We start from the raw sequence: 24,401 nt of genomic DNA, 5'->3' as shown, positions 1-24,401 counted from the left end.
TTAACATGTTCGAGCACAGCAGACATTACCTTTGTACTGCAGCGAGTTGCTGATGCGTATTTTGACAGTTCCGCCGATAGATTCTCCCGGGCTGTAAACCACTTTGTTGTTAGCGAAAGTGATGTCAAATTCTTGTAGCTTTCCCATGGCTGCGCTCCGCTACTTGTCGGCTTTGCGCGAAGACGCGATGCTTGACTCTCACCTGCTGGCTCGAAGAGAATTGACGTCACTGAACGGTGCGTTGTCAGTCATGGGAGGGACAAACTCACTTATCTGACGGTCAAGTGGATTGTATAAATTCATACTTGTGTACGGTTCACCTAAATTCACGCTATAACTCTTCTATTGTGTTAATCGACTCTTTCCCACAAACACAAATTGATCCTTGGGATGGCAGTGTAGACAAGGAGAGCCAGGAAAAACATAAAAAAGGAGAGGGGGTGGCTTGCACAAAGCCACAAAGAAAGTCCTCCGGAAACAGATTAGCACCCGCACTTGCTCTGTCTACATGTGACAGTCAACGTTCTAATCTGATAAAACGAGAAAAGCAACATCTAGAGGAGTTCTTCAACTCAAAACAGTCTCTATTGCTCAGCCCTGATAACAAATGGCAAAAGTAGTCATAGTCTGACTCTTTGCATAAGACACGATTGTGTAAAAAGAAAAACGGTAAAATAAGTATTTAAGTACAAAAGTACACATTAAAAAATATATTTTGGTCAGTTGGATGAGGTCATGATAAACCAGTATGATAGGCTATGACTGGTACGAAATATATTTGGTTGCTTTCGTTATTGTTGTTGTTTTTGTATCAACTACTGTACTGTACTTCAGGGGCAATGGCTCTGTACATGAGACAAGACGTCACTCTGTTTTGACAAAACCAATTGATTCTCCATTTTCACAGTCGCCATTTCTTGTGCTTATTTTCCACACCATTTCGCCTATTGCCAATTCAGAACATCGGGGCATTTCTATTTCCATAATGCAATGCAATCAATGCAAATGTGTCCTTTTGCACGGTGTAAACAAATTTTGTATTGCTTTTGCCTTTGACTAGCATACAAACCAGGCAGATTATTGTAGTCAAACGATATTGCATCACATTTTGAAATAAAAAATAAACAAATCAAATTACAACGATCCAAAGTCCAATGCTTTTCAATGAGCGGAGAGCTTCCTTTCACTGAGTTGACCATCATTTTGACTTGTGACGTAGGCTTAGAATTGCAGGGCTAAGCTGAACCTCTTCCATACTTTCACTTTTCCCATTAGAGTGTGCAAGTTTACTTGCGTTCACTGTGGCCATTAGCATAGCATGTAACTTCGTCGAGATCCAATCACGGCAGATAAAAGCCTTCGATTGCCGCAAATAGTCTTAAATTGGGAGGGGATTACTGTCTGTGCTTGTAGCAGACATTGGGTTTGATTATCTGTGCAGTATTCTCAGTAATCAGTCTTCTATTTATATTTAATCACAATGCTAAAATCCATACACCAGCCATGACTTTCTTCTTCGGCTGTCTTGGTTGAAGTGTGTCATTACGTGGGTGGCACCCAATGCGCCACCCGGTGTTCAAACTGCGACACCACAGGTTGTGATGAACTCTAGATAAATGTGAGCTACTGTACTCCTAAACATACTTGAAGCACTCACTGTTGTATCGAATGTAATTTAATTTCTTGCACTTGCCTTGAAAAAGCTTATACAACCACATAGTTTGAATGGGACTTTTTATGGGCACTAGATATTTTCCTTTCAGTTTATTAATGTATTTAGTTTTTAAAAATCATTTTATTGTGTCTTATACAGGCTGTTCATATAGTCTGGTAGTTGAAAATACAAATGGCCTTACACATTTCATAAATAAATGTGATGAAATCAACACTTCTAATATACAATATTTTTCACTTATCTTTTATTATTACTTGACACAACGTGGCTGTTTTTGGACTCAGACGCAGAGGAAGAGGTGGAGGGTAAAGCAGCTTTTTAATTAACAAAACAAAAGCTCTTCGATGAGAGGGAGAAAATAAAGACTATTCAAACATTAACTGAAAGCGCTCCAAAAGGGAGGAAGTTCAAAACTACATTCAAAACCAAAAATCACTCTATGACTAAACAAAACTAAGTTATACAAAATTACAAACAAAGGTTCTCTCACAAGACAAGGCAATAAAGGCAACAAGGCAATTAGGTAACAAGGCAATTAGGTAACAAGGCAATTAGGTAACAAGGCTGTGGTCAATGGCAGGCTTCAGTGGCTCAAACGAAAACACTTCGGCACAAGACAGGGAAAACGCAGACTATTTAACACATGAGGGTAATGGGGAACAGGTGGAAACAATCAGGGTTGACACAGACACCACACGAGTGACGAGGCAAGTGACCTGAAACGAGAGGAGTCAGACTTTTCACAATAAAACAGGAAATGACAAGACACCCTCACCGCGGTGTGACAGTACCCCTCCCCCTAGGGCCGACTCCTGACGGCCCAGGCTGGTCAGGATGATCCCTAAAAAAGTCTTCAATTAGAGAGTCATCCATGATGAAGCGGGAAGGTATCCACTGTCTTTCCTCGGGCCCATACCCCTCCCAGTCCACCAAGAACTGCCTGCCCCGGCCCCGCTTGCGGACGGCCAGCAATCGCTTGACTTTGTAGACGGGCCCCCCATCCACAATCACAGGAGGCGACGGGGGCGTAGGAGCCGGAACCAGAGAACTCTCCCTGACTGGCTTGACTTGGCTTACGTGGAACGTTGGGTGAACACGCAGAGACCGAGGCAGGCGAAGACGGACCGCGGCCGGGTTGATCACCTTGGAGATGGGGTATGGGCCCACAAACCGAGGCGCCAACTTTTGGCATGGCACCTTTAAATGCAGATGTTTGGCTGACAACCACACTTTGTTCCCTGGCTGGTATACTGGAGCAGGTCTCCTTTTCCGATCCGCTGCTCGCTTGCCTCTGTCCCTCTGGCGCTCCAGAACCTGCCGAGCGGCTGCCCAGACGCGATGGCAACGACGGACCAAGGCATGGGCTGAGGGAACAGAGGCCTCAGACTCTAGGTTAGCAATAAAAGGAGGGTTGTATCCAAAAACGCATTTGAAGGGGGTGAGTCCAGTGGCAGAGGTGGGCAGGGAGTTATGGGCAAACTCAACCCAGACCAGGTGTTTGCTCCACGATGCCTGGTTCTGAGATACAAGGCACCGTAAACCGGTTTCCAGCTGCTGGTTGAGACGTTCCGACTGACCATTAGCCTCAGGGTGGTACCCTGAGGTTAGGCTGGCTTTGGCGCCTATTAGGCGGCAAAATTCCTTCCAAAAGCGTGACACAAACTGGGGCCCCCGATCCGACACAATGTCTCTAGGGAACCCGTAAACTCGAAAAACGTGTTTAATCATGACCTCAGCCATTTCCTTGGCTGAGGGAAGCTTTGACTAAGAATCGGACCATCTTAGAAAATCGGTCGACTACTGTGAGAATGGTGGTCTTTCCTTTGGAGAGAGGAAGTCCCGTGACAAAATCCAGGGAAATTTCTGCCCATGGTCTGGAAGGAATGGGAAGAGGCTGTAGCAGACCCATGCGTGATCTGGTGGATGTCTTGTTTCGAGCACATACCGAGCAGGCCTCGATGTACTCCCGGACCTCCGGCTCCATGGAAGGCCACCAGAAACACCGGGAGATGGCGTAAATTGTCCGTCGAACTCCTGGATGACAGGATAGAAGCGAGGTGTGACCCCAATGGATCACCTGTGGGCGCAGCTGCTCTGGAACAAAAAGTCTATTCGCCGGGCACCCTTTTGGTGGGGTTGCCTCACCGTTGGCTTGTTTCACTTCCCTCTCGATTTGCCATGTCACGGCTCCAATCACACAGTCCGGCGAAAGGATGGTCTCTGGTTCCTTAGTTACAGGCTCAGGGTCGTAGAGACGGGACAGGGCGTCGGGTTTGACGTTTTGAGACCCCGGCCTGTAAGTGAGAGAGAAGGAAAACCGGTTGAAGAACAGTGCCCATCTGGCATGGCGTGAGTTGAGTCTCTTGGCTTTGCGTATGTATTCCAGGTTCTTGTGATCGGTCCAGACCACGAATGGATGCTTTGCCCCCTCAAGCCAGTGCCTCCTCTCTTCCAGAGCAAGCTTGACGGCCAGAAGCTCTTTGTCCCCAACGTCATAGTTCCGCTCGGCCTTGGATAATCGTCGTGAAAAGAATGCGCGGGGGTGCATCTTTCCATCCTTCTCTGCACGTTGAGACAGGACAGCTCCGATCCCCTCATTGGACGCATCCACTTCCACCATGAATTGCCGCTGTGGATCTGGTACTAAAAACACACATAAGATAAGAAAAAATTGAGGTGGTTAACTATACAAGTAATCCGAACTATATTTTGAGGTTGTAAACTACACAAATGTAAATAACACTCAACAATATTTTGAGGTAGTAAACTACAAAACAGAAACAATCAGTAAAAGTCAACATCAAATGCTGCAGTTGCACTCAGCTCCACCTTTTTTAAAAGGCTAAAATTGAAAAGTGCAAATATATTAAGACATAAAAGGGTTTAGAAAGTGCACTTTCAATGTGGTCCTCTGTGAGTCTTGCCCTTCTTGGGTTGGATGCAGCATTTTGTGTCTTGATCGTGCACGAAATTCACTGATGTGTGATGTGTTCACTGCATGCTGAACCAAGATATCCTATTGGCTCTTGAATGCTCTGAACCAATGCAGGGCAGCTTTTTCATGGTGAGAAAAAAACAACAACCTAGTTATCGCTACGGTATCGTCCGATACTGCAAAACTGGTATCGGAAACGGTATCGGGGTAGAAAAAAACGGTATCGGAACAACACTATTTATAATGTCGCAAATATTCAAACTTATTCTTGTAAATTTGTGAGTTTTTTCTCTGAATATTACCCCCCTCTCTAACAAAATATTTGTATGTGGCCCTAATATGCCGCCGTCTGTTTGACTACCGGATGGTTGTGTGTGTTTTTTTAGGCAGCAAAGGCACAACTCATTTGCCACAAATCATTCTCGCCAACGATAACAAATACTTGGCATGGAAAACCATCAGCATCAGCATTGATAAATGTTGTCCATGCTTTTATTCCGAGGAAGCCTACTCCAGATTTCTCGCCAGATAGTTTTCAAATGTATGTAGTAAAATGAAGTCATCTGAAAAATAAATACTCCAGTAAAGTACAGATATCACAAAATTTACCAAACCCCGCACTTTTCAACAGCAACGACTGCTTTTGACCCCCACTGAAAGGAATAAACAAATTTACTTACTAAACATTTAAACAACACTACAAAAGGGTGAAACCACTATGGGAGCTACATAGTGGCTAGGAAGAGTTCCCAAACACAGCACAGTGTATTTAGGACCCTGTCAGGGGCCCTTTGCCATTACATTACACTACTTATGGTGTCCCTGCCTGTTAATACCTGAGACTAAAACTCTAAAAATATCCCTAAAACTAAATGCGGCATAATATTTGACATTTTGTTTCACTACAACTTGACTATGTAAGTACAAATGAAATATTTACAGAAAATGAGGATATCGATATCCATATTGCCTGCTAATAATAATATTATACCATACTGTCTTGGCATAACAGGAAAACATCAAACACCAAAGCTAACTTATAACTTAACTCGACATTTTCCATTTACTGTAAAAATGTAATTAGTTTGTATGCGTTTTTCTTTTTACAATAATAACATGCAATACAACATACTCAAATACATACCGGTACATCTTGAACGGAAATGATCGCATCAGAACTCTCAATTCTTGAATACTTTTATGTGTTCTTGGTCTCTGCACTGTCTGTCATCATTGAAGATAAGCAACTGCAATGATAAGCAACTGTTGAAGAGACCAACATTTCAGAATAAAATACCCACAAGGAACATGATTCTCATTTACTGTTGACATTAGACCTAAAGATAGAGACATGCAATATCTCCATGATTAACAGCCCACCAGGATGTTAATATTCTAGTAAGGGCCCTGAAACAGATCTTTCTATGACGACAGACAAGCACAATGGTTGCCAAGTTACTTCCTTGTATCCATGGAAATCTGGTATGCTGTCTACGTATATTCACACTGCTTCTTTTGTTTAGTCATAAAAGTGTTCACTCAAGCAGCTTCGTTAATTAATGAGTCATTCTAAAGTAGTACACCCAAGAGTGATAGGATTATATGTCAGGAAGTAACGGATATTAACACCTTATGTCACCTCCACTTAATATAAGGCAAAAGTGAACATTGCTACCTACTGAGCGACAACATTTTAGCCTAGGTCCTATTACGGCATGTGGAAAGTTCTGGAAAGCAGATTGTGGTGATGAACTACAGGTATCAAAAGTGGAGTCATGATAAGATGAACAAGTGAAAACAGTGAAGTGACTAATGAGTGATAAGTGCAGATGCACATTTTGAAAAGGAAACCAATCTCTTCAATGCAACGTGTTCCAGCGCTACCGTTATAAAATCGGGTCAATATTTTATTAACTATATTTGACCTGGACAACAATTCACATTAATATTGTTATTCGTCAGAAAATATTTCATAAAATGGTACATCTACAGTTGTGCTCATAAATGTGAAATTAAAAGCTTGGGTGGGCAGAAACAATTAGGGCCTAAACAAGTCACATCGCAAAGAGACCTATTAATCTTTTTCTATTAAAAACACTCCTTTCGGGTATTAATAACATGCCTTTGAGATACTTTCATTAAAATACCCCCGAAATAAAAAATAATTATACCATACTTTATATACTTTATTTATTGTCTTGCAGAAATCAGAAGGGGTGCCCCTGTCTCATGGAAGTGAGCCAGTCCTCATCCACATATGGGCCAATGGTGAGTCCAGCTTTCCTTACTATGCTGACCATGGGCGGAGCCTAAGCTTTGCCACTATACAGAGCATAGGTGTCAAACTCTGGCCCTGGACGGTCGCAGTCCTGCAGGTTTTGGATGTTTCCGTTCTCCATCACAGCTGATATATGATCAGCTCATCAGCGAGCTCTGCATAGCGATCCTGCTAATTGGAATCAGCTTGTGTTTGAAGGCATTATTTGATTACTTTATTAAGTGTAATCTTTTGCGTGTTCAAATAAATCAGAATTGAGATCTCATGAAAAAGTTTCCCTTGCAAGGAGTTTATTAAGAGCTCTTAAGACACAGGAAAAAAAGCTTACATTCGAAAGGTGATGTTAAGCTTCCAGTGTGTCGAATATGGAAACACACAGTCGCTTTATACTAGTACAAAAGTTTCTCTCCCCCTTAGACTTGACAAAGAATTAGTGTTCTTAATAAGCAGAAATGATGATACTGATACGATTATCTCAGCTCCCCACCAGCCTCGGAGAAATGATGTAGACAGGCTTTGACCTTGGACCTTCAGTTTTTACGACCAAATGACTAATGACATGAGAACTTGACAACTTTTAAAACATACACATTCTTATCTCAAGAGCTGGCAGGGAGTGAGAGGTTCCAATATATTTCACAAAATCATTATCACAGTGTTATTAATTTAACTACACATAGTTATATGGCATCTATATACCTATAAGTAAATTCAAAAACAGTAAAAATATAAATTGAAAATGTTAAATGTCAACATGTTGGAGGAGGGAAACCTCAAAAACCTGTAGGACTGCGGCCCTCAAGGGCCGGAGTTTGACACCTATGATACAGAGGTATCGCAAGCTGCCTCTCATCATCTCGCTGTGTTTGCGTAACCAAGGCCAGCGTAAGCGTGATTTAAGATAAAGTCCGGCCATCAGAACTGTTCCTCAAGCCTTTTCTTCCCAAAATTACATGCAAAACTTTTGTATTTAGAACAAATCAAGCACAGATGGGCACAGAGTGTCCTTAATGTCGAACAATGTATTTGCATCCAACATATTACTATTCTATCCTACTGTATATTTATTGGGAACTACAGTATATGTGTTAAGATATGCTAGAACAGATAGGGCTTGTTGTGATGCTTGTGTCAGGAGTGGTTAATCAGACTTGCTGTGGGCTACTTATGTGCATCTAGTGTTCTATGTGTGCATGGTACGTAAGAAAGAAACTATGCAAAATGTTCTGATTTGGAATAGAATGTTCCCAATGTGCACCTTTTTACTTTAGTTCAGTACATACCACGTACTATATTGTAGTAAATTTTAATACATTTGATTTGGAAGTAATTTATGGACATATTATCTATTTATTTATGTAATTACTTTAAAAAAAAGTTAACATTAACAATGGTAATAAAAGTCTCAAATCTGATTTGGTGAATTGTGCAGAAATCGTGTAAACACATACAGGATCTTGCGGGTAATCACACACATACTGGACTTCACATTAAGAAAGCTGACGAAATATAACAAATTGAAAAACAAAGGCAACTACTTTATATTTAAAAGCACGCCATCTAACACAAAACCAACTGTCCCACCAGAATTGAGCCAGTTGTAGTGTACCTATATGATTCAGGCATTGTGTTAATAGTGAACAACGCTAATAGCACCACCTAGTGGGAGTTTTGTTAAAATCCATTTAAAACGTGGACGTGTGTGTGTGTGTAAAATGTGATTCTGCTCATGAGTCACGTGTGGTTTAGTATTATTTTGAACCGACAAACCTAAATAGAGGCAACTGGGTGACTCCTTGGTTGTTGAAAATGTTTGACTTTTAATCCAAATAGCTTCTTCAGCTCTAACTTTTCATTTTGTATCTGTATTAAGTCACTGGTGTAGTGGAACATACATTTGCTTGCCTTATGCGCAGGCAGCATGAGGACAGGCCACCCAAAGCGATGGCATGAATATGTGCTGTGCGACTGTCTAGCGAATCAGTGGCGATAAGTACTAAGTGATGTCCTGGGATGTGGACTGGCCATCTGGCATACAGGGCAGATGCCCGGTGGGCCGGCCTCTTTTGAGGCAGATGCAGTGCTTTTTCATAGTTATTTTCCTACATTATACACCAAAAGACTGGCCCACAATTTAGAGGGACCATTCTGTCAATCCATTTTGACTATAGATAGCAACCTAAAACATCATCAATAAACATCAATGGCAGAGCTACATAAGGCAAGAGCTGGGGCCAGGTCAAAATGTCAGGACTGATTTTTTTTTGTGCCAGTCCAGCCCTGGATGTGGATGGATGAATATCTGGTGGATGTACCCCATGGGGAGTGCTTACCATGGAGTTGTGCTTGATGTTGTTCATTGTCTTTGCATGAAGGAACTCATCCGTGTAAAACAAGAAAGGCCTCCTTTAAACAGATGCGCAAGTTTGGTGAATGTGCATTTGTTTGGATAGCACTTTTCTCCCTTTAAGGTACGCAAAACACCTATTGATGAAGCAGAATCAGGAGCAACTGGGGGTTTATCTTACTCAAGGACTTTTAAAACAGGGTTCTCTGACCAAGCTTTTGACATTGTTTACCTCAAAAAGAATGTTCAATCTATTTGAGGTGCAAAAGAACTGCACACAACAATCAAAAAGAAGGAACTTCCCTTTGAGGACCATAACAACATCACGTGCCATCATTTTACAACAAATGATCTCAGTAGTGTCATTTTCAAGAAATCTTGTCAACGTTGTTGATTTAATATTTCCATGACCTGGACAACAAAGATGTTTATAAAAGTCAGAGTCTATTCCATGTTTCTGCATATCACTGTTGTATTCACCTTAAGTAATGCACCAACAAGTACTAATATTTCCCTAAAAGTAGCAATATATTGCTTTAAAATTTTAAAATATGCTTGTAAAATCTCCTGGGTAGGTTGCAATTATTTTCTTTGGGGCGCCACTAAATTGTAAGTCCTACATATTATTTTCCTTTTTTTTTTACTATTAATTTGTCCAAAGTTTCTACCATGGTACAGTAAACCCTCATTTATGCAGGTCAAAATCCATGATACAGAGAGACCATACAAAAACAAGCTGTTCACTGCATTTGACACTCCCAGTTGAGATTTACTGTAAAACTGAGTATGAAAGCCATGAAATTTTAAATAATGCCCCTGCACTGTAAAAACGCCAAAGAAAATAAAAATAAAGACAATCGCTTACCTCTTCGGGATGGTGGTAGCCGGCAAGAGCAGGATTGTCATCATAGGAGCATGCAGGCACCCAACAAAATGTACATATGAAGGTGAAAGGCTAGCGCCAAAAAGCGCTATGAATAATGAATAAAGAATATATACTTCATATGTGGACGGTCGTAGTGTTCCATAAAAGCTGTGTTTACTCGGCATGTTTTTTTTTGTGTGGAGATAAACGAGAACAAAACAAGCAGTACTAGCATAGGCCGTCAACGAACCCGCTTCTGTTTGACCTCCATCCGGTTCAAGCTGCTAAAAATAGCATTCGTGCGGTACCCCATTAGAGTGACTTCTCCTCCCTTGAAGTCAAAGAAAAGGAACTAAATGACACATTTGTTACACAAAAGTGGGTTTGTCTGAAAGAAGATCCTTGTGATTACAGAATGTCCAAATTTGATGTTTAGTGAGCAAATAGTGTGGCCACGGAGACAAGTTGAAGTGAAATTTTCGAAAGATTTTTTTTTTCTCTGCTCACTCAAGCATTGATTGCCCCACTCTAGCAGACGCAGTACACACCAATGTTAAACTAAAAGCCTTGTGCCATGTGTATTTTGTTGCGACAACAACAAAAGCACATGAACAGAACTCAGTCGTAATTAGGAGTGTCCGAATGGTAAGGTCCATCTTTACCATAGCACGTGAAGGCACGGTTATTCCCAACTTTTCCGACTTCAAACCAGGAAGAGTGTACGGGAACGCCCACTTGAACTCGGAAATCCCACTTGCAAAGTCGGAAAAAAAAAATATGCCAACTTCACCGACAAACTACAATGTGACGTCACTCTACAATAGCGACCCCTTTGGAAAAACAGACCGTGAATGGTAAAACACAATTTACTCGAGTATGAAACTAGATGGCTTTTTTTTCATTCATAAATATTTGACACAACTTCACTTAGCACAACATATGTGACAGTATCTCCTTGCATGGAATTATACTATGAACTACTGAACTGTATGAAATAAGATAAAAACAATAAATGAAGCAAATTTGCAAGAAGGCAAGTTTGCTGGAGGTCAAAATGAGTAATGAGGACCAAATTAAAAAACAATTCATCACTCTCCGCCATTTTGGTTGTTTACTTTCGCCTTAAATGCTTTCAGATCGGAACTGGAAAAAAACAACTGGGATAAGTCCGACTTCCGACCATCCTCGAATGCAGCATAAAAAAACCCTGGTACACTCTTGTGTGCCATGGCCTACCCTCCTCTGCCTCTAATTGGCTGGTACCCCCTGATTACGCTGATTAAATTAGCTAACTTTTGGCATGAGGATTGATGAGCCAATCGGAGGCAGAGTACACTCGTCATGTCGAGGAAAACAATCCTTCAAGTGCTCCCCCAAGCCACAGCGGTGACACAGAAATTTCGCTCAGGTGAAGTAATTTGCCCTTGTACACGGGATACTTGATTGCGACGTGGGTTCGACCCCGGGGTGGACGCTGCCTGTTACACACTAATGCTCAAATTAAGTTTTATTGTAGCTAGGCTGGTACTGGCAATCCTGCGGGGGAGAAGCGCACTTGATTTAAGATGAAATATAAAAAAAACTAAAGATGATAAATAAAAATATTGTTCAAGCAGCTACGGCTGGTTGCAAATGACGGATTAAGTTGTGTATGTAGATGATGGACTGTAATGTGAAACGGTACCATTCAAAAAGATAACTGTCTGGAAATGCCAAAACATCTAGGCACTGCCTGATAACCATCTCACAAAGAATATTTAATTGCCTGCGCAGTAATGCCGCACACTCAAGAGAGAAGAGAATTGTTGAACCAATTTGAGATTACAAATTGAACTGACCAATTTAATAACATAGCTTCAGTTGGTAACACACAATTGAATTAAATTAATCCAAAGTGAATATATTAAGTTTAATTAATTATGAGTTCATTATCATAATGGATTCATTTTGGATGAATTTAATTCACTTGGGATTCATTTTGGATGAATTTAATTCAAGTGACTATAGTATAGTATAGTATAGTATAGTATAGTATAGTATAGTATAGTATAGTATAGTATAGTATAGTATAGTATTGATTAACGAATGAGACAGTCCTCCAATAATTACAACCACATAGGTCGTTTTGGAAAGCTGCCAAATTACGACCTAGTGTTGCATATATTAGTTTAGCGACATCTATCGGCCATGTTAAATAGCGCAAATATCCAAATGTGAGACTCAAGCTCGGTCCATCTGATCCGAAGACAAGGAGTGTTTATCTGACAGAGCTATTTGATCAGTGATTGTTTTAGTATTGTTTACATGTTTTCTAACGGTCTACAACCTCACTATTAGTGTCCCATGTAAAGACGTGACGTGTACTGTACAACCTCACTGAGAGCATCATCCTAACCCCAATCATTAGTCTGACTGCGAATTGACATACATGTGGACACCAAAAAAACATGAAGATCATTAGTGGCCATTTTGCTCAGTAAGATAAATGTTTGTCTTCCGTCCAGATGACCCGGGTTCGATTCCCATTACTTTGTTTTGCTATTTAACATGGCTGACACAACATGGCTGATAGAGGACTCTAAAATCCAATTTATAACACTTGGTCGTATTTTAGTGTATGGCAAAACGACCAATGTGGTCGTTATTGTTGGAGGACTTGCAACGAACGCATAACAGGTGTGTTGAGGGGGGTGTGCAATGTGGATGCTGGACTTTTCTTTTTTGCTTCACAAAGACGGTGTAGAGAGACAGTTTTGTTGACTACTTTTGCATTTGCATAAATTTGTTTTAGATCGCTTGGAACTGTGAATTGTGAATAGATTGGAAATCATCTGGACCACAATACACCATTTGAACTTTCATAATGGACTCTTGGATCGCTAGAAAGTGTTCAAGATTTTGAGATGTGTGCGCCGCATGAGCGACGCAGTACTTGATTTTATTAATGCAAGAGCAAACGCAGAAGTATAAACCAGGCTCAAGTCTTTTCATCTAATTGTCCTTTACTTCATCATCATCATTAAGCAGGCAGGTGCTTGCGATAGCCTTGGTCACAAGGTACGGGTCACAGTTGGCTGCAGGGCGACGGTCCTCAAAGTAGCCTTTCTTTTGTTGACCCACGTGACGAGGAATGCGGATGCTGGCATCTCTGTTTGCAATTCCAGCAGAGAATTCATTCAAGTTGGAGGTCTCAAGATGTCCTATGAGACGTTTGACGTTGTCCTGACCATCGTGTGCGTCATACACTTTAATATGCTCCATGTGTTTTTTGCTCAGCTTCTCGATGGCCTGCTCAATGTATCTGTCGAAAAAAAGTACACAAGTCAATGGGTGATTACTAGTTCTATATATTTAACAAGTAGATTTACCAGATAAAATAAATTTGGTATACAGAATATAAAGTGCTTAACAGAAACACATTGTGGGTGCAAGCTGGTTTCAAATTGCCCATATCATATTATCCGCAAGGTAAGATCTTGAGGTTTTGCTGCCAATGTCATGCACGGACCCCTGCAAGTCAGTTTCTGTTTCCACAATGTCAAGCCCGGTGTTCTAGGTTAGACTACACTCCGGGCCCTCCTCTCTCTGCAAATGAGGGAGGCTGCTCTGATTGGCCAGGAAAACACTCTCAGAAAGGCGTACAACAGCGCAAAACACCCATTACAGCTTTTCTACTGGTGCAAGTCTATGAAAATACTAAAAGAAAGCAAACTCCACCCATGCGTACAGTTAAACTGCGCTTTGCGCCAGACATGTGCTGGGAAAGAAAATAGAGCGCATAGTCTCTCCAGCGTGTACTGGGTCGTCCCCGTGGCCTCCTCCTGACATGCCCAGAAAGCCTCACCAGGGTGGCGTCCAGGAGGCACCCATCCAGATGCCGGAGCCACCTCATCTGGTTCCTCTCAATGTGGAGGAGCAGTGGCTCTATTCAAAGCCCCTCTTGGATGAACGAGCTTCTCACCCTATCTCTAAGGGAGATCATGGATACCCTGTGCAGGAAACTCACGCCACTTGTATCTGGAATCTTGGCCATATGTGAGAGAATCTATCTTGATCTGTAAATTGAGAGCTTTGCCTTTTGGCTCAGCTCCTTTTTCACCACGACGAACAGATACAGAGTCTGGGTCACTGCAGATGCTTTACCTATCTGCCTGTCAAGCTGACATTCCATTCTTCCCTCACTTACGAAAAAAACAATACTTGAACAAGATACTTGAACTCCTCCTCTTGGAGAGGACACTCCATCCTTTTCTGACTGAGGACTTTGGTCTCAGATTTGGGAGTATTGTTCCCAACTGCTTCACACTTGGCTTCAAACTACTCCAGTAATAGTTGGAGATCGCAATCACGAGGGACATGGTCAGACACCTTCGCCAAGTCCACAAAACACATGTAGACTAGTTTGGCCAACTCCCATGAACCCTCGAGGACCCTGCCTATGATGTAGACCTGGTCCACTGTTCCACGACCAGGACGGAGACCACACTGCTCCTCCTGAATCTGAGATTTGACTTTATGTCCGACCCTCCTCTCCAGCACCCTTGAATAGACCTTAACAGGGAGGCTGAGGAGTGTAATCCCCCAATCAAATGAATTGTTTTACATTGAAATACAGGGACATCCATAGGAACTTTATAAAATTCAGAAAAAAAGAAAGCATAGTAGGTATTTTTTTCTGTGTTAAGATAAACTTGACCTCCACTCTATAGCAGTATTTAACAACTTGAACAAATGACTTTGCCCCAAATAAATGCTCTTTTCCTTCTTTGTCCCCTTTGCAGATGAGTGAATAACTCCATTATTGTTTGAGGAAATACAAGAACTACAGAAAGTTACAAGAGTTACAAATGACTACCAATGCACATTTTTGGTAGAATTATTTACTCACTGCAGTCCTCCTTCTTCCCTCATCTTCTTGGTGCTGACATTAGTGTGGGCACCAGAACTATTCCAGTTACCCGTCATTGGTTTGGGGTCCAGTGTTGCAATAACCCCAAAGTCTTCGCATATACGGTGCAACAGGAAGCGTGCAACCCACAGTTGATCACAAATCTCAATACCTTCACAGGGACCTACTTGGAACTCCCACTGAAATTTGAAGTAAAGACAAGGTTATAATGCAAATAACTAAAAGGGCTTCCAGGGATGTATAATAAAAGAACATTTCTTAAAGGAAGAATCACCATGGCAATGTAAATCATGTTTTCTTTCCATACTTGCCTGAGATGGCAAAACCTCAGCATTTGTTCCAAAGATCTTGATCCCAGCATAGAGACATGCCTTGTAGTGACACTCCACAATGTCCCGTCCAATAGCTTTGTCTGCGCCTACTCCACAGTAGTAGGGACCTTTAAAAAAAAAAAAAAAAAAAGAGTCAAACAATGAGTTGTGTAATGTCTACATCGCCCTTGGGATTACCTGAACGATGAAAGGAGCTTTGGAACTGGAGGGCCATGAGTTGGCCACTAGTTGTCGAAGAGATGCTAGTCTGCATCCTGAATAGTGTCTAATTGCTTTGCCTTGATTAGGACATCAAATCCCAGAAGTTTGCTAGGAGAAGGTGACCTGGCTAGTCAACTCACCTTCCTCTTTTTCATGTGCTGTGATCCCCTAAGACCTGGGTAACCTAACCAAGTGTGTGTGATTGTCACATGTGCCTGGGTGGTTTCTCTTTTTGGTTCTTTGTTTGGGAATTTTCATAGACGGGCGTAGCTAGAAAGGGCCGTTTGCCATTATGGGATGGAATGTAGCTGACTCCCGACCAATCATAGTGGCATCTTCATTTGCATCAAAATCAGGGAGGAAGGAGCATAGGTCCCTCTTAACAATTGACTCACTGGCTCCGAGAGATGAGATCGGCGTGTGCATACCAGAGAGGCCTTGTAGTGTGGTTGTTAACATTGCTTTTATGGAAATGGCGAAGTACAGTTGTACTCAATGTCCTATTGTGTATTTACAGGAAGAGTGAGCAACTTTTGCCAAGTCAATAGTTGCATTGCAATACTGTCCACTGTCGACATACTGACCTTGGGGTGCAGGGAATCCATTTTTCGGCCAACCAAATGGACGTCCATCATTTCCCATGAGTGTGTATTCCTGCTCAATGCCAAACCATATCTGGTGCTCTTTAACCTGGTCCATGACTTTCTTGCAGCTTACGCGATGGTTTGTTCCTAAACACATCAACAAAAACAGTTTCAGATTTCCTGTCTTAGTTTGGAGAATAAAATATGTCAAGAAAGAAAGTAGAGAGGGTACCTGCAGGAAGGCGGTTGTACTTGAAAACTTCGCAGAGGACTAGTTTGTTGGGGTCAAGAGTGAATGGATCTTTGAACATAGACACTGGGACGAGGTACATGTCGCTGTTGGAGCCTTCAGACTGATATGTGCTTGACCCATCAAAGTTCCATTCAGGAATATCTACCAGTAATCAGATTGATTTATAAATCAGAGAAACACCACATGGTTTTTAATACCATGTTCGGATTTGTGCATGCAAACACATTCAAGGTATAAACACTGTAATTCTCCTGTCTGATAGCAATGTTGTTAAAGCAGTGGTTCTTAAGTTGGGCTTGATTGAACTCCAGGGTTCTGTGAGTCATTCTCAGGTGTTCGGCGAAGGTCAAGACACATACCCGACTCAAATGATTTGTGATGATACATCCCTCTAGGCCAGAGGTGGGCATCGAGGGCCAGAGTCCTGCAGGTTTTGCATGTTGCCTTTCTCCAACACAGCTGATATATGATCAGCTCATCAGCAAGCTCTGCATAAGTCTGATAATGAGCCTGTTGATTGGAATCAGCTTGCGTTGGAAGTGAGAAACCTCCAAAACCTGCAGGACTACGGCCCTCGAGGACCGAGATTGCCCACCTCTGCTCTAGGCCATCATTTGCTGCTGGTGATCACGCTACATTCCTTGTGCTGCAGGGAATTTTGTGCACTCTGTAGTCGACTTGTGGCTGGTATGGTGGTACATTGTGGGATTTATTTTATTATTGCAATCCCTTCATACTATATCAAGCAAAAAAAGAAACTGGTTTGACGAATAGGTGCAATATGAATTCACATGCTCCAGCGCCCCCCACGACCCTTGTGAGGACAAGCGGTTAAGAAAATGGATGGATGTATAACGGAACGTAAAGTGTTCAATTCTGGGGCCTCTGCTGTTTTCATTGGCCCTGGGTTCCATCTTAAGAGATGAGTTGAGTGATGGGACTCAGCATCCTAACTGCATGGTTTGCAATGCTAAGTTGAGCAATTTTAGTCCAGCACAATTAGCTATCTAACAAAACAAAAGGAACACTTCCTTATGCTATATAATGGGGAATACAAGAACACGCTTTCTGAATTCAAGGTGAAGAGAGCCAGATTAAATGAAAAGGTTACTCTTCCTGTTCATTTTATTTATTTACCAATAAATCCTATATCTAAGTGTTGAATTTGAAAAAAATAAATATTTTTCAATAAAGAAGGGTTTGGTGAATGAGCCTAGGAAACTGGTGGGGTTTTGTACCTCCAAACAAGGTTAAGAACCACTGTGTTAAAATTAGTATTAACCTCAACCTGGTGGTTCCATATCATACCTTCTACGATATTACTGGTGTATTTTTTGGGGTGATAAAAATGTGAAATATCGCAAAATTGACGTGATGACGTAATGCGTAACATACACATCATAACAACATATCATACGTCTTCGAGTGTATTTGGACGTACATGGGTCTCTCGCTGCGGCATAAAAACAATGTTGGAGCGTGTGAGGCTGTCGGCAAAGTGGGAGTGAGCTACCTTCGTCGTGTGGAGAATGTTTGCTTACGAGAGGTCAAATATGATGCAAAAAAGACATTGGTTTGCAAATTGTGCAGGACAATTGTTGCCGTTAAAGTTAAGAGGATGCACAGGCTAAAGACACGCAAGGAGGACATGGAAACAACTTGTGTTGTGAGTCATGAACAAAAGTTAATTAATGGATTAGATGCACTCCTTATGGGAAAAACAAACAAATTGACGGTGGTTGGATAATACTGAAGCGGTCGCGTAATGTTTGACCAAGATAAACAATCCGCGGTGGTTATTTTACAGTGACCGGTAACTCTCCTCATAGTTGACGTGACTTTGTTATGCTAACCGGCCGCTACACTAACGTGCCCTCGACGAGACGGCGTGCGCGTTGCTGTTGCGCAGCGGCATAAACCGCGGCGTAAACCGCTTATTCATACCCGCTAGTAATGTCTACTGCATTTTCTCGCTCCTCTTATTGACCAATCAGAGACGTTCACGGCAAAATAATGCTCACAGGAGGGTTGCCGGTTACAGCAAAATAACCACTGCCTAAATAATCGCAGGGGAAAACATTTTTCAACAATACACTGGCCTGCAATTTACAAAGCATTTTTTTTTTTTGCCTCTACAACATGAGGATCAACCACACATGAGAAAATAATGGACTTTCTTGACTCATGCAATTTGCCACTGACTTATGTAGGTTTGGGTTTTCTTTGTATTTGCTAAGTAAATGTGCTTTATGTGTTGTTTTTATTTCCATTTCATTCCATAACGGTTGCTATATTTATTTTTTCTATTCATTTCAATTGTGGTAAAAAAAAAAGTGCCTTAAATATTGTGCAGCAATAAAAGTTATATTATTCCAAAGCACCAATCACCAATCTATTGTTCAGTAATTATTACCAATATCGTTAAAAATATCGTCACCGCAACGTTTATAATGTCCTTAAAACGGAGAAGTTGTTGTCAGGTAGTCGATCATTAAAACAATATATTTACCTTGTATACTTTTTGGTTCAGTATCCAGGGTCCGGGTTTTGTTGCGAAGCCCCTCTCCAGTTCCATCAATCCAGATGTAAGTCACCTGGCATTTGTCCCCTTGTGGCAGCCTAATGTAATGCTCGCGCACAACCTTGTTAAAGCAAGAGCTGATCGATGTTGATGACATGTTTACCTGGAAGGTGTCTCTATCCTGAAATGGCATTTTATAACTTATTGTAAGTACAATTTAATACATATTTTTATTAAAGTAAGGAGCTCTACACATAATGTTAATGACTCACCTAACTACAGATTTTTATTCATTTGTAACACTAATTGTTTTTTCTTTGTATTGCCTCTGGAAGATTTCTGGTGGTTCTGTTTGTCAATGTTTCTTTAATTTTCAGTCATCTTTCCTGTATTATATTTGTAAGGTCACCAAGTCAACAGAAAAAAAAATATTGTTTTGGTAGCAATTGTTTACTGAAAATGTTCAAATTCAGCGGTTAAATAGTTAAACTGATACCTCATAAATCTTGCTAATATTTACTCAAACCCAGCATACTTCCTTCAGCAGTATGGTTATTGTTACAGCTTCCTGACATGTTTTAGTTTTCATTCAATAGGAACCTAAAAATATTAGAAATTGCATTGATTGTATTTTCCAGTCATACAGCAGGTATTCCATATAAAGCACACAACTTACTTTGTCGGAGGTGACTTCACTTGTCTACAGACAGCTCTCGATCAGCACAGGGCAAAACCTGTTTGGGGTATTTAACTGCATGCAAATGATTAGCAGTCAAGTGTAATCTAACGTAGAATGTGACGTCACAGACAGACTCTGAATGTGTCTGTGAACGAGATTCCAACTGTTCTCAATTCTTTTACTGTACAAGTACTGTAATTATTAGGAATTATGCAACATTTTGGAATTATTTCAATATACATTTTATGATGTTGAATTAGAATTGATTGAATTGCATCAAGATAATGTGCCCACATCCAAAGACAAACCAAGCAATTGAGTAAATTTCAATTTTTAGTGCTTCAGTAGTTAGTAAAAAACAACAACATAAAAACTTCAATAAGCCATGTGAAAATAAACTAATCATTCAGTACAGTGCACAGGCTTAGCTGAGGTGAACATAAACTTTCATGACAAACCAAACAACCACTCATTAGAATAGTGCCTGCTGCTATTAGTGGCTGACTATGAGTTGTTAAGATGAGTCAAGGTTTGCAGCTCAGTGACCTCAATTAAATCAAGTATGATGATGGAAAGTCAATAACTCATGCAAGAACCAGACTAAGATATCAGCAACTTTACAGGCTTCAGCTGCATGTAAGAACCAGATCATAGAGACTCTATCAAAGAATGATGATGACTTAAAACACAAAGTGTCACAGAATTATATGTTTATTTTATAGGAAAATGCAAAACAAGCCAACTTTGCCAGGTTTGTTTTCTTGATGCTGCATTATTTGTGTTATATATTAATAAGCAGACGTCTTTCTGATTCATGCAGGACTAGTTAAACATGTTTATCTATTCATCCATTTTGTACTCATGAAGGTTGTGTGTAATTTGGCTCTACTGGAGTTGCCTGAGGGTGAGAAACAATTAAGTATATTTCATTCATATAACACTTCTTACAGACATGAGTCACAAAGGTTCACATGGTGAAAATATACTTTTTTTTTTTTTAAATACAAACATATTACATTAATAATATTTTTTTTAATAATCAGATTGTACTTGAATGCCTTCCTAAACCAATGTGTTTTTAATAGTTATGTGATGCATTTGACAGTTTGTGAGAATTTTTTATTTTGTGGATGACGCAGGAATTAAAATGCCATCAGCAGACAGCAGTGGCCTCACATGACACTGAAATGAAAAAAAGTCCACCATACCTTAACAAACAGTGCTCTATGGAATAAACTCTTGCCCCAGGCTTTGTTACTTGGCAGTAAATAACATCAATGTTGCTGAACGACACAGATGACAAGGTAGAACTTCGGAACAAAAGCCCAGACGATTACCTAAGGTGAAGAACATGGCTCTGATCTGTTGATTAGTGGTGTTTGTTGTTAGTGGTGTTAGCACACGGCCACGAGAGAACATCTTAAAAATAAAAATAAAAGAAATAGATTTGCTCCGTTTCTCTGTGGCCTCATGATCGTCATTGACAAAGAAAAAATTCTCAGTGCTCAAAAATGATGTGCACTGAAGACAAACCTCTGACATATTTATGCAGAAAGTATGTAAGTCATGCATATGTTGGCTGTTAGAAACACTCCCTGTCAAAACAGGTAATTAATTATCTTGCAGGAGCAATAGGGTCCAATGGATAGGCCTATCTGTAATTATGTTGACCGGGAACGGAGCGCAGGTGTTGCGACAAAGCAAGTGGTTTAACTTATTCGTCTCCAAGTGGCCAAAGTCTGGCGAGAAAAGTGATCCCCTATAAAGAGAGACATTTTCTTTTAGCACTACTGTACATCACCAACCTGCCTAATCACGCTTGTCTATTGGCAAGTGGAACCGTTTGAACAATTACAGTGCGCCATTCTGTTCACTTTCGAGCATGGTCACAATATGTTGTACTTAGACTTTTTTGGGTTGCTTTGTCCATCTATCCATTATCAGAACCGCTTATCATCAAAACATTCATATGTACCATTACTGTTTAATAATTGCTTATTTTTATATACTTCTATTACATTTTTTACCTTTGTTCTGATGGGAAATTAAACTAGAGACCCCAAGGAGGCTATTTTTGGGAGAAATCGCAAAATTGACATTTATGTCCAAACTGTCTAAAATCGTCAGTATCACAATATTGATCATTTCGACTTGCGAACTCTTTTGCTAGAGCGGGTCACATCTAAAACTTATTGCATGTCTTTGCGATATGCATATTCCATGGGCCAATATTGGAATATTGATATTTTTTTCAATAAATGGGGTATATGCCACGGAGGAGGCGGGACTTTCGACTTCCGGGTTTCACACATCAGCTTTGTTTCCAGTTCCAGTTTGCGACTTATGGGCCGCGTCTCAGTACTTGCGTTTCCGCCTTTGTGCCCCTCGGTTGCGCGTTCCCGTCGACGGGTGCGAGTGTGTAGTGTGTCTGTCTCAGTTGTCTGAAGGATTTCAGAGAACTGCGATGTCCTGCGCACTCCCGCCGATGGGTTATGAAGGTTGGGGGGCACAGGGGTGGGGGTGCGAGTGTTGGAATGCAGCCAGCAGTGGCCAGAAAAAGCGCTGATGTGTGAAACCCGGAAGTTGGAAATCCGTGGCATCTACCCAATTGTGCAACCCAACCCTGAAGTCAGTAATCAGAGCCTCTATGGTGGCGAATAAGGTACAATACAAGTATTTTGATGAAGGGAGAGGCATGCTAATTGCTAAGCTAACCGAAGACTGACGCGTCTAGCGCGTTTAATTATTTATTTCTGTGAAATTAAAAGCTAAACCCACTTTTCACAGATGTCTGGATGGAACCACGTGTAAGCGGAGAACATCCAATTTGGAATCGCAAAATAGCAGGCAAATTAATAAGTGTCTGGATTTTGGAGAGAAAATCGACTCGCTACACAGAACTGGAAATATTAGGGTATGCCGTACACCATATGTCAGACAAGAGGGGTGGCCTAAAAGTTTTTATAATATAAGTAGAATAACTGTAATGTTATTTATTTGTTTTCACAACAGAGTCCTGAGTTTTGAGTTTGACTTTTGGGGTCTGCACAACAAATGTTTTCCAAATTACATTACAGTAGATTACTGTATATCTTTTTTCTTTTTATCAATATAGCTTTGCTAGAAGAAATTACAGTTTGCTGCTACACACAATGTGAATTTAAGAAATAAAAATGGTTGATTATTTAAAAAAGAATTCCATTATTTATTGTTATAATGTCAGATTTTTATTGTTTCATGCCCCTGGGATTGCTCCTGCACATAAAACATCAATATATCAATGTCATCAATCATAAAACAATCAACAAATACCTACGTGTTTGCAAAAAAATAAAATAAAATAAATAAAAACTAGGTTATGATAGTCCACAAATGTTGAATCAAGGCAACTGGAACCTTGTTGTTTGCTGAGTGTGAGTGTTTTCTTTAGGTTTTTCTCATGATGCGTCGGGACTTGCTCAGGCACCCGCCTTCTCTGGTACTCTTGAATGAGTGGTTGCCTCTCCACCATGTTCTTTGACGCCTCTGGCCACTATTGGGAAAACACACAAAACAAATTTTACATTCTGCAGTGCAGTGATGTAGAGCACCCCCTAAGGCTCGGTATAGCGCCGTGCCTGAACTCAGTAGCTTACTGTCATTTGAAGTCACGCTGGTGTTACAACGTTCTTGGTTCAAATTCTGAGTGAGTTTGTTTTTGAGTTTGGGGAAGCTCACGGGTAAAATGGCTGTCTTGTAATAAATTATACAGAACTTCCAGTTTCTCCGAATGCAGTGTTGTCAATGTAAATCCCCCCCAATGGTGAACTGTAAAGGAATAACTTTGACTAAATCAAATCATGCACACACACACACATACACACACAACACCTTGGGTGCAGATGAAGTCCAGCCTGATTGCAGAGCTTGACACTCTGTCTCCGGTAATGCATCCATCCACAGAGCAGCTCATGTGCGATCATCACGTACAGCCAGAAGATGAGCACAGAGGGATCCATTCAAATGAATCAAAACATTAACAAAACACTTCTAAGAAACTGGTGCACTATTTTTGTGTCCCTCGACTACTCCGGCTCCTCAGTCCTTTATTTCACCAGACACAAATGGCTGCAGATGTGGTCCCGCACTCTCCATGCAACCATGACAACAGGCATCCTTGAAATGAATGTATTTCATCTGAATGATGAGAGTTACTGAGCCCAGATGGTTGCTAGGGACAGGATGATGTCATTCCCTTCTTGAAAGAAACTGATTTTTTTTGATTGAGCATGTTACTTGTGTCATCATGCCTTTTTTACTATTAACCCAATTTAAAAAAATAAAATATATCAGGGTGATGAAGTTGAACATAATAGTATAAAAATCACCCATAGAGTGGCCATTATGGTACAGTAGTTATACTTCACTCCAAAGGCATTGAAAAGGTTACTTTTTTTTGTTGCTACGTACTGAATTGGAATTTGAGTTTTACATTAAACGATGAATATGAGAGACATTTGAGCATATACTGTATACCTCTAACATCTATTTACTGTGCATACAGAACTTATGCCCATCCTGGAAGATCGCATTTTCCCTCGCATTTGATGGCAGCAGCAAAATGAACTCAGAAGTCTACAGAAACATCTGGTGTGCCAATTTCAAGAATTATAAATCCAATTTGATCAGGATATCTATTGTCATGCAGCAAGATAATGACCCAAAGAAAAACTTGTATCCATAAACATTTTTGACTCACCTTGCATAAATAATTTAGAATTGGTATACGCTGGCTGTATCATGGTTTATATTCAAATAAAATTTCATTCAAATGAAAATACTT

The 24,401-nt window shown here is 40.7% G+C and overlaps 2 protein-coding genes and 1 long non-coding RNA gene across 4 annotated transcripts in view; 1 reads left to right on the top strand and 2 right to left on the bottom strand.

The window, feature by feature from the left end:
* arrdc1b (arrestin domain containing 1b) overlaps positions 1-412 on the bottom strand; it is a 30,823-nt gene extending 30,411 nt beyond the window's left edge. The window contains exon 1 of the mRNA XM_077543046.1: positions 30-412. Within this exon, the coding sequence (XP_077399172.1) occupies positions 30-147 (118 nt within the window). The 5' untranslated portion in view covers positions 148-412. The remainder of the gene's footprint in view (positions 1-29) is intronic.
* LOC144034310 (uncharacterized) lies at positions 132-24,284 on the top strand. The gene is made up of 3 exons (XR_013288198.1): positions 132-236; positions 6,815-6,878; positions 24,123-24,284. It is a non-coding gene; the product is annotated as an uncharacterized LOC144034310 (long non-coding RNA).
* Positions 13,005-19,614, bottom strand: LOC144033870 (glutamine synthetase-like). Of its 2 annotated transcripts, XM_077542241.1 has the most exons (7): positions 19,577-19,614; positions 18,889-19,081; positions 16,359-16,520; positions 16,127-16,273; positions 15,321-15,448; positions 14,989-15,188; positions 13,005-13,401 (listed from the first exon to the last, which is right to left on the bottom strand). In XM_077542241.1, exons 2-7 carry the CDS (start codon positions 19,055-19,057, stop codon positions 13,092-13,094), a joined length of 1,116 nt encoding a protein of 371 aa, XP_077398367.1. In that variant the 5' UTR covers positions 19,058-19,081; positions 19,577-19,614; the 3' UTR covers positions 13,005-13,091. The 2 variants fall into 2 exon arrangements, with proteins under 2 accessions (XP_077398367.1, XP_077398368.1); XM_077542242.1 differs by lacking the exons at positions 18,889-19,081; positions 19,577-19,614 and adding an exon at positions 16,739-16,819.
* Positions 24,285-24,401: the final 117 nt, after the last annotated feature.

The sequence above is a fragment of the Vanacampus margaritifer genome, chromosome 14 (assembly GCF_051991255.1).
Source record: "Vanacampus margaritifer isolate UIUO_Vmar chromosome 14, RoL_Vmar_1.0, whole genome shotgun sequence".
In the NCBI taxonomy this organism is placed as follows: domain Eukaryota; kingdom Metazoa; phylum Chordata; class Actinopteri; order Syngnathiformes; family Syngnathidae; genus Vanacampus; species Vanacampus margaritifer.
The sequence above is the reverse complement of the archived record's forward strand: the minus strand, read 5'-3'. Positions and strand labels throughout refer to the sequence as shown.

Excerpts from the sequence above, each read along its gene's own strand:
- LOC144033870 (XM_077542241.1), bottom strand. The coding sequence starts at position 19,057 with ATGTCATCAACATCGATCAGCTCTTGCTTTAACAAGGTTGTGCGCGAG. Across the intron at positions 15,449-16,126 it reads TGGATTCCCTGCACCCCAAG|GTCCCTACTACTGTGGAGTA; the intron begins GTCAGTATGTCG and ends TTTTTTTTAAAG. Across the intron at positions 15,189-15,320 it reads CTGAGGTTTTGCCATCTCAG|TGGGAGTTCCAAGTAGGTCC; the intron begins GCAAGTATGGAA and ends TTCAAATTTCAG.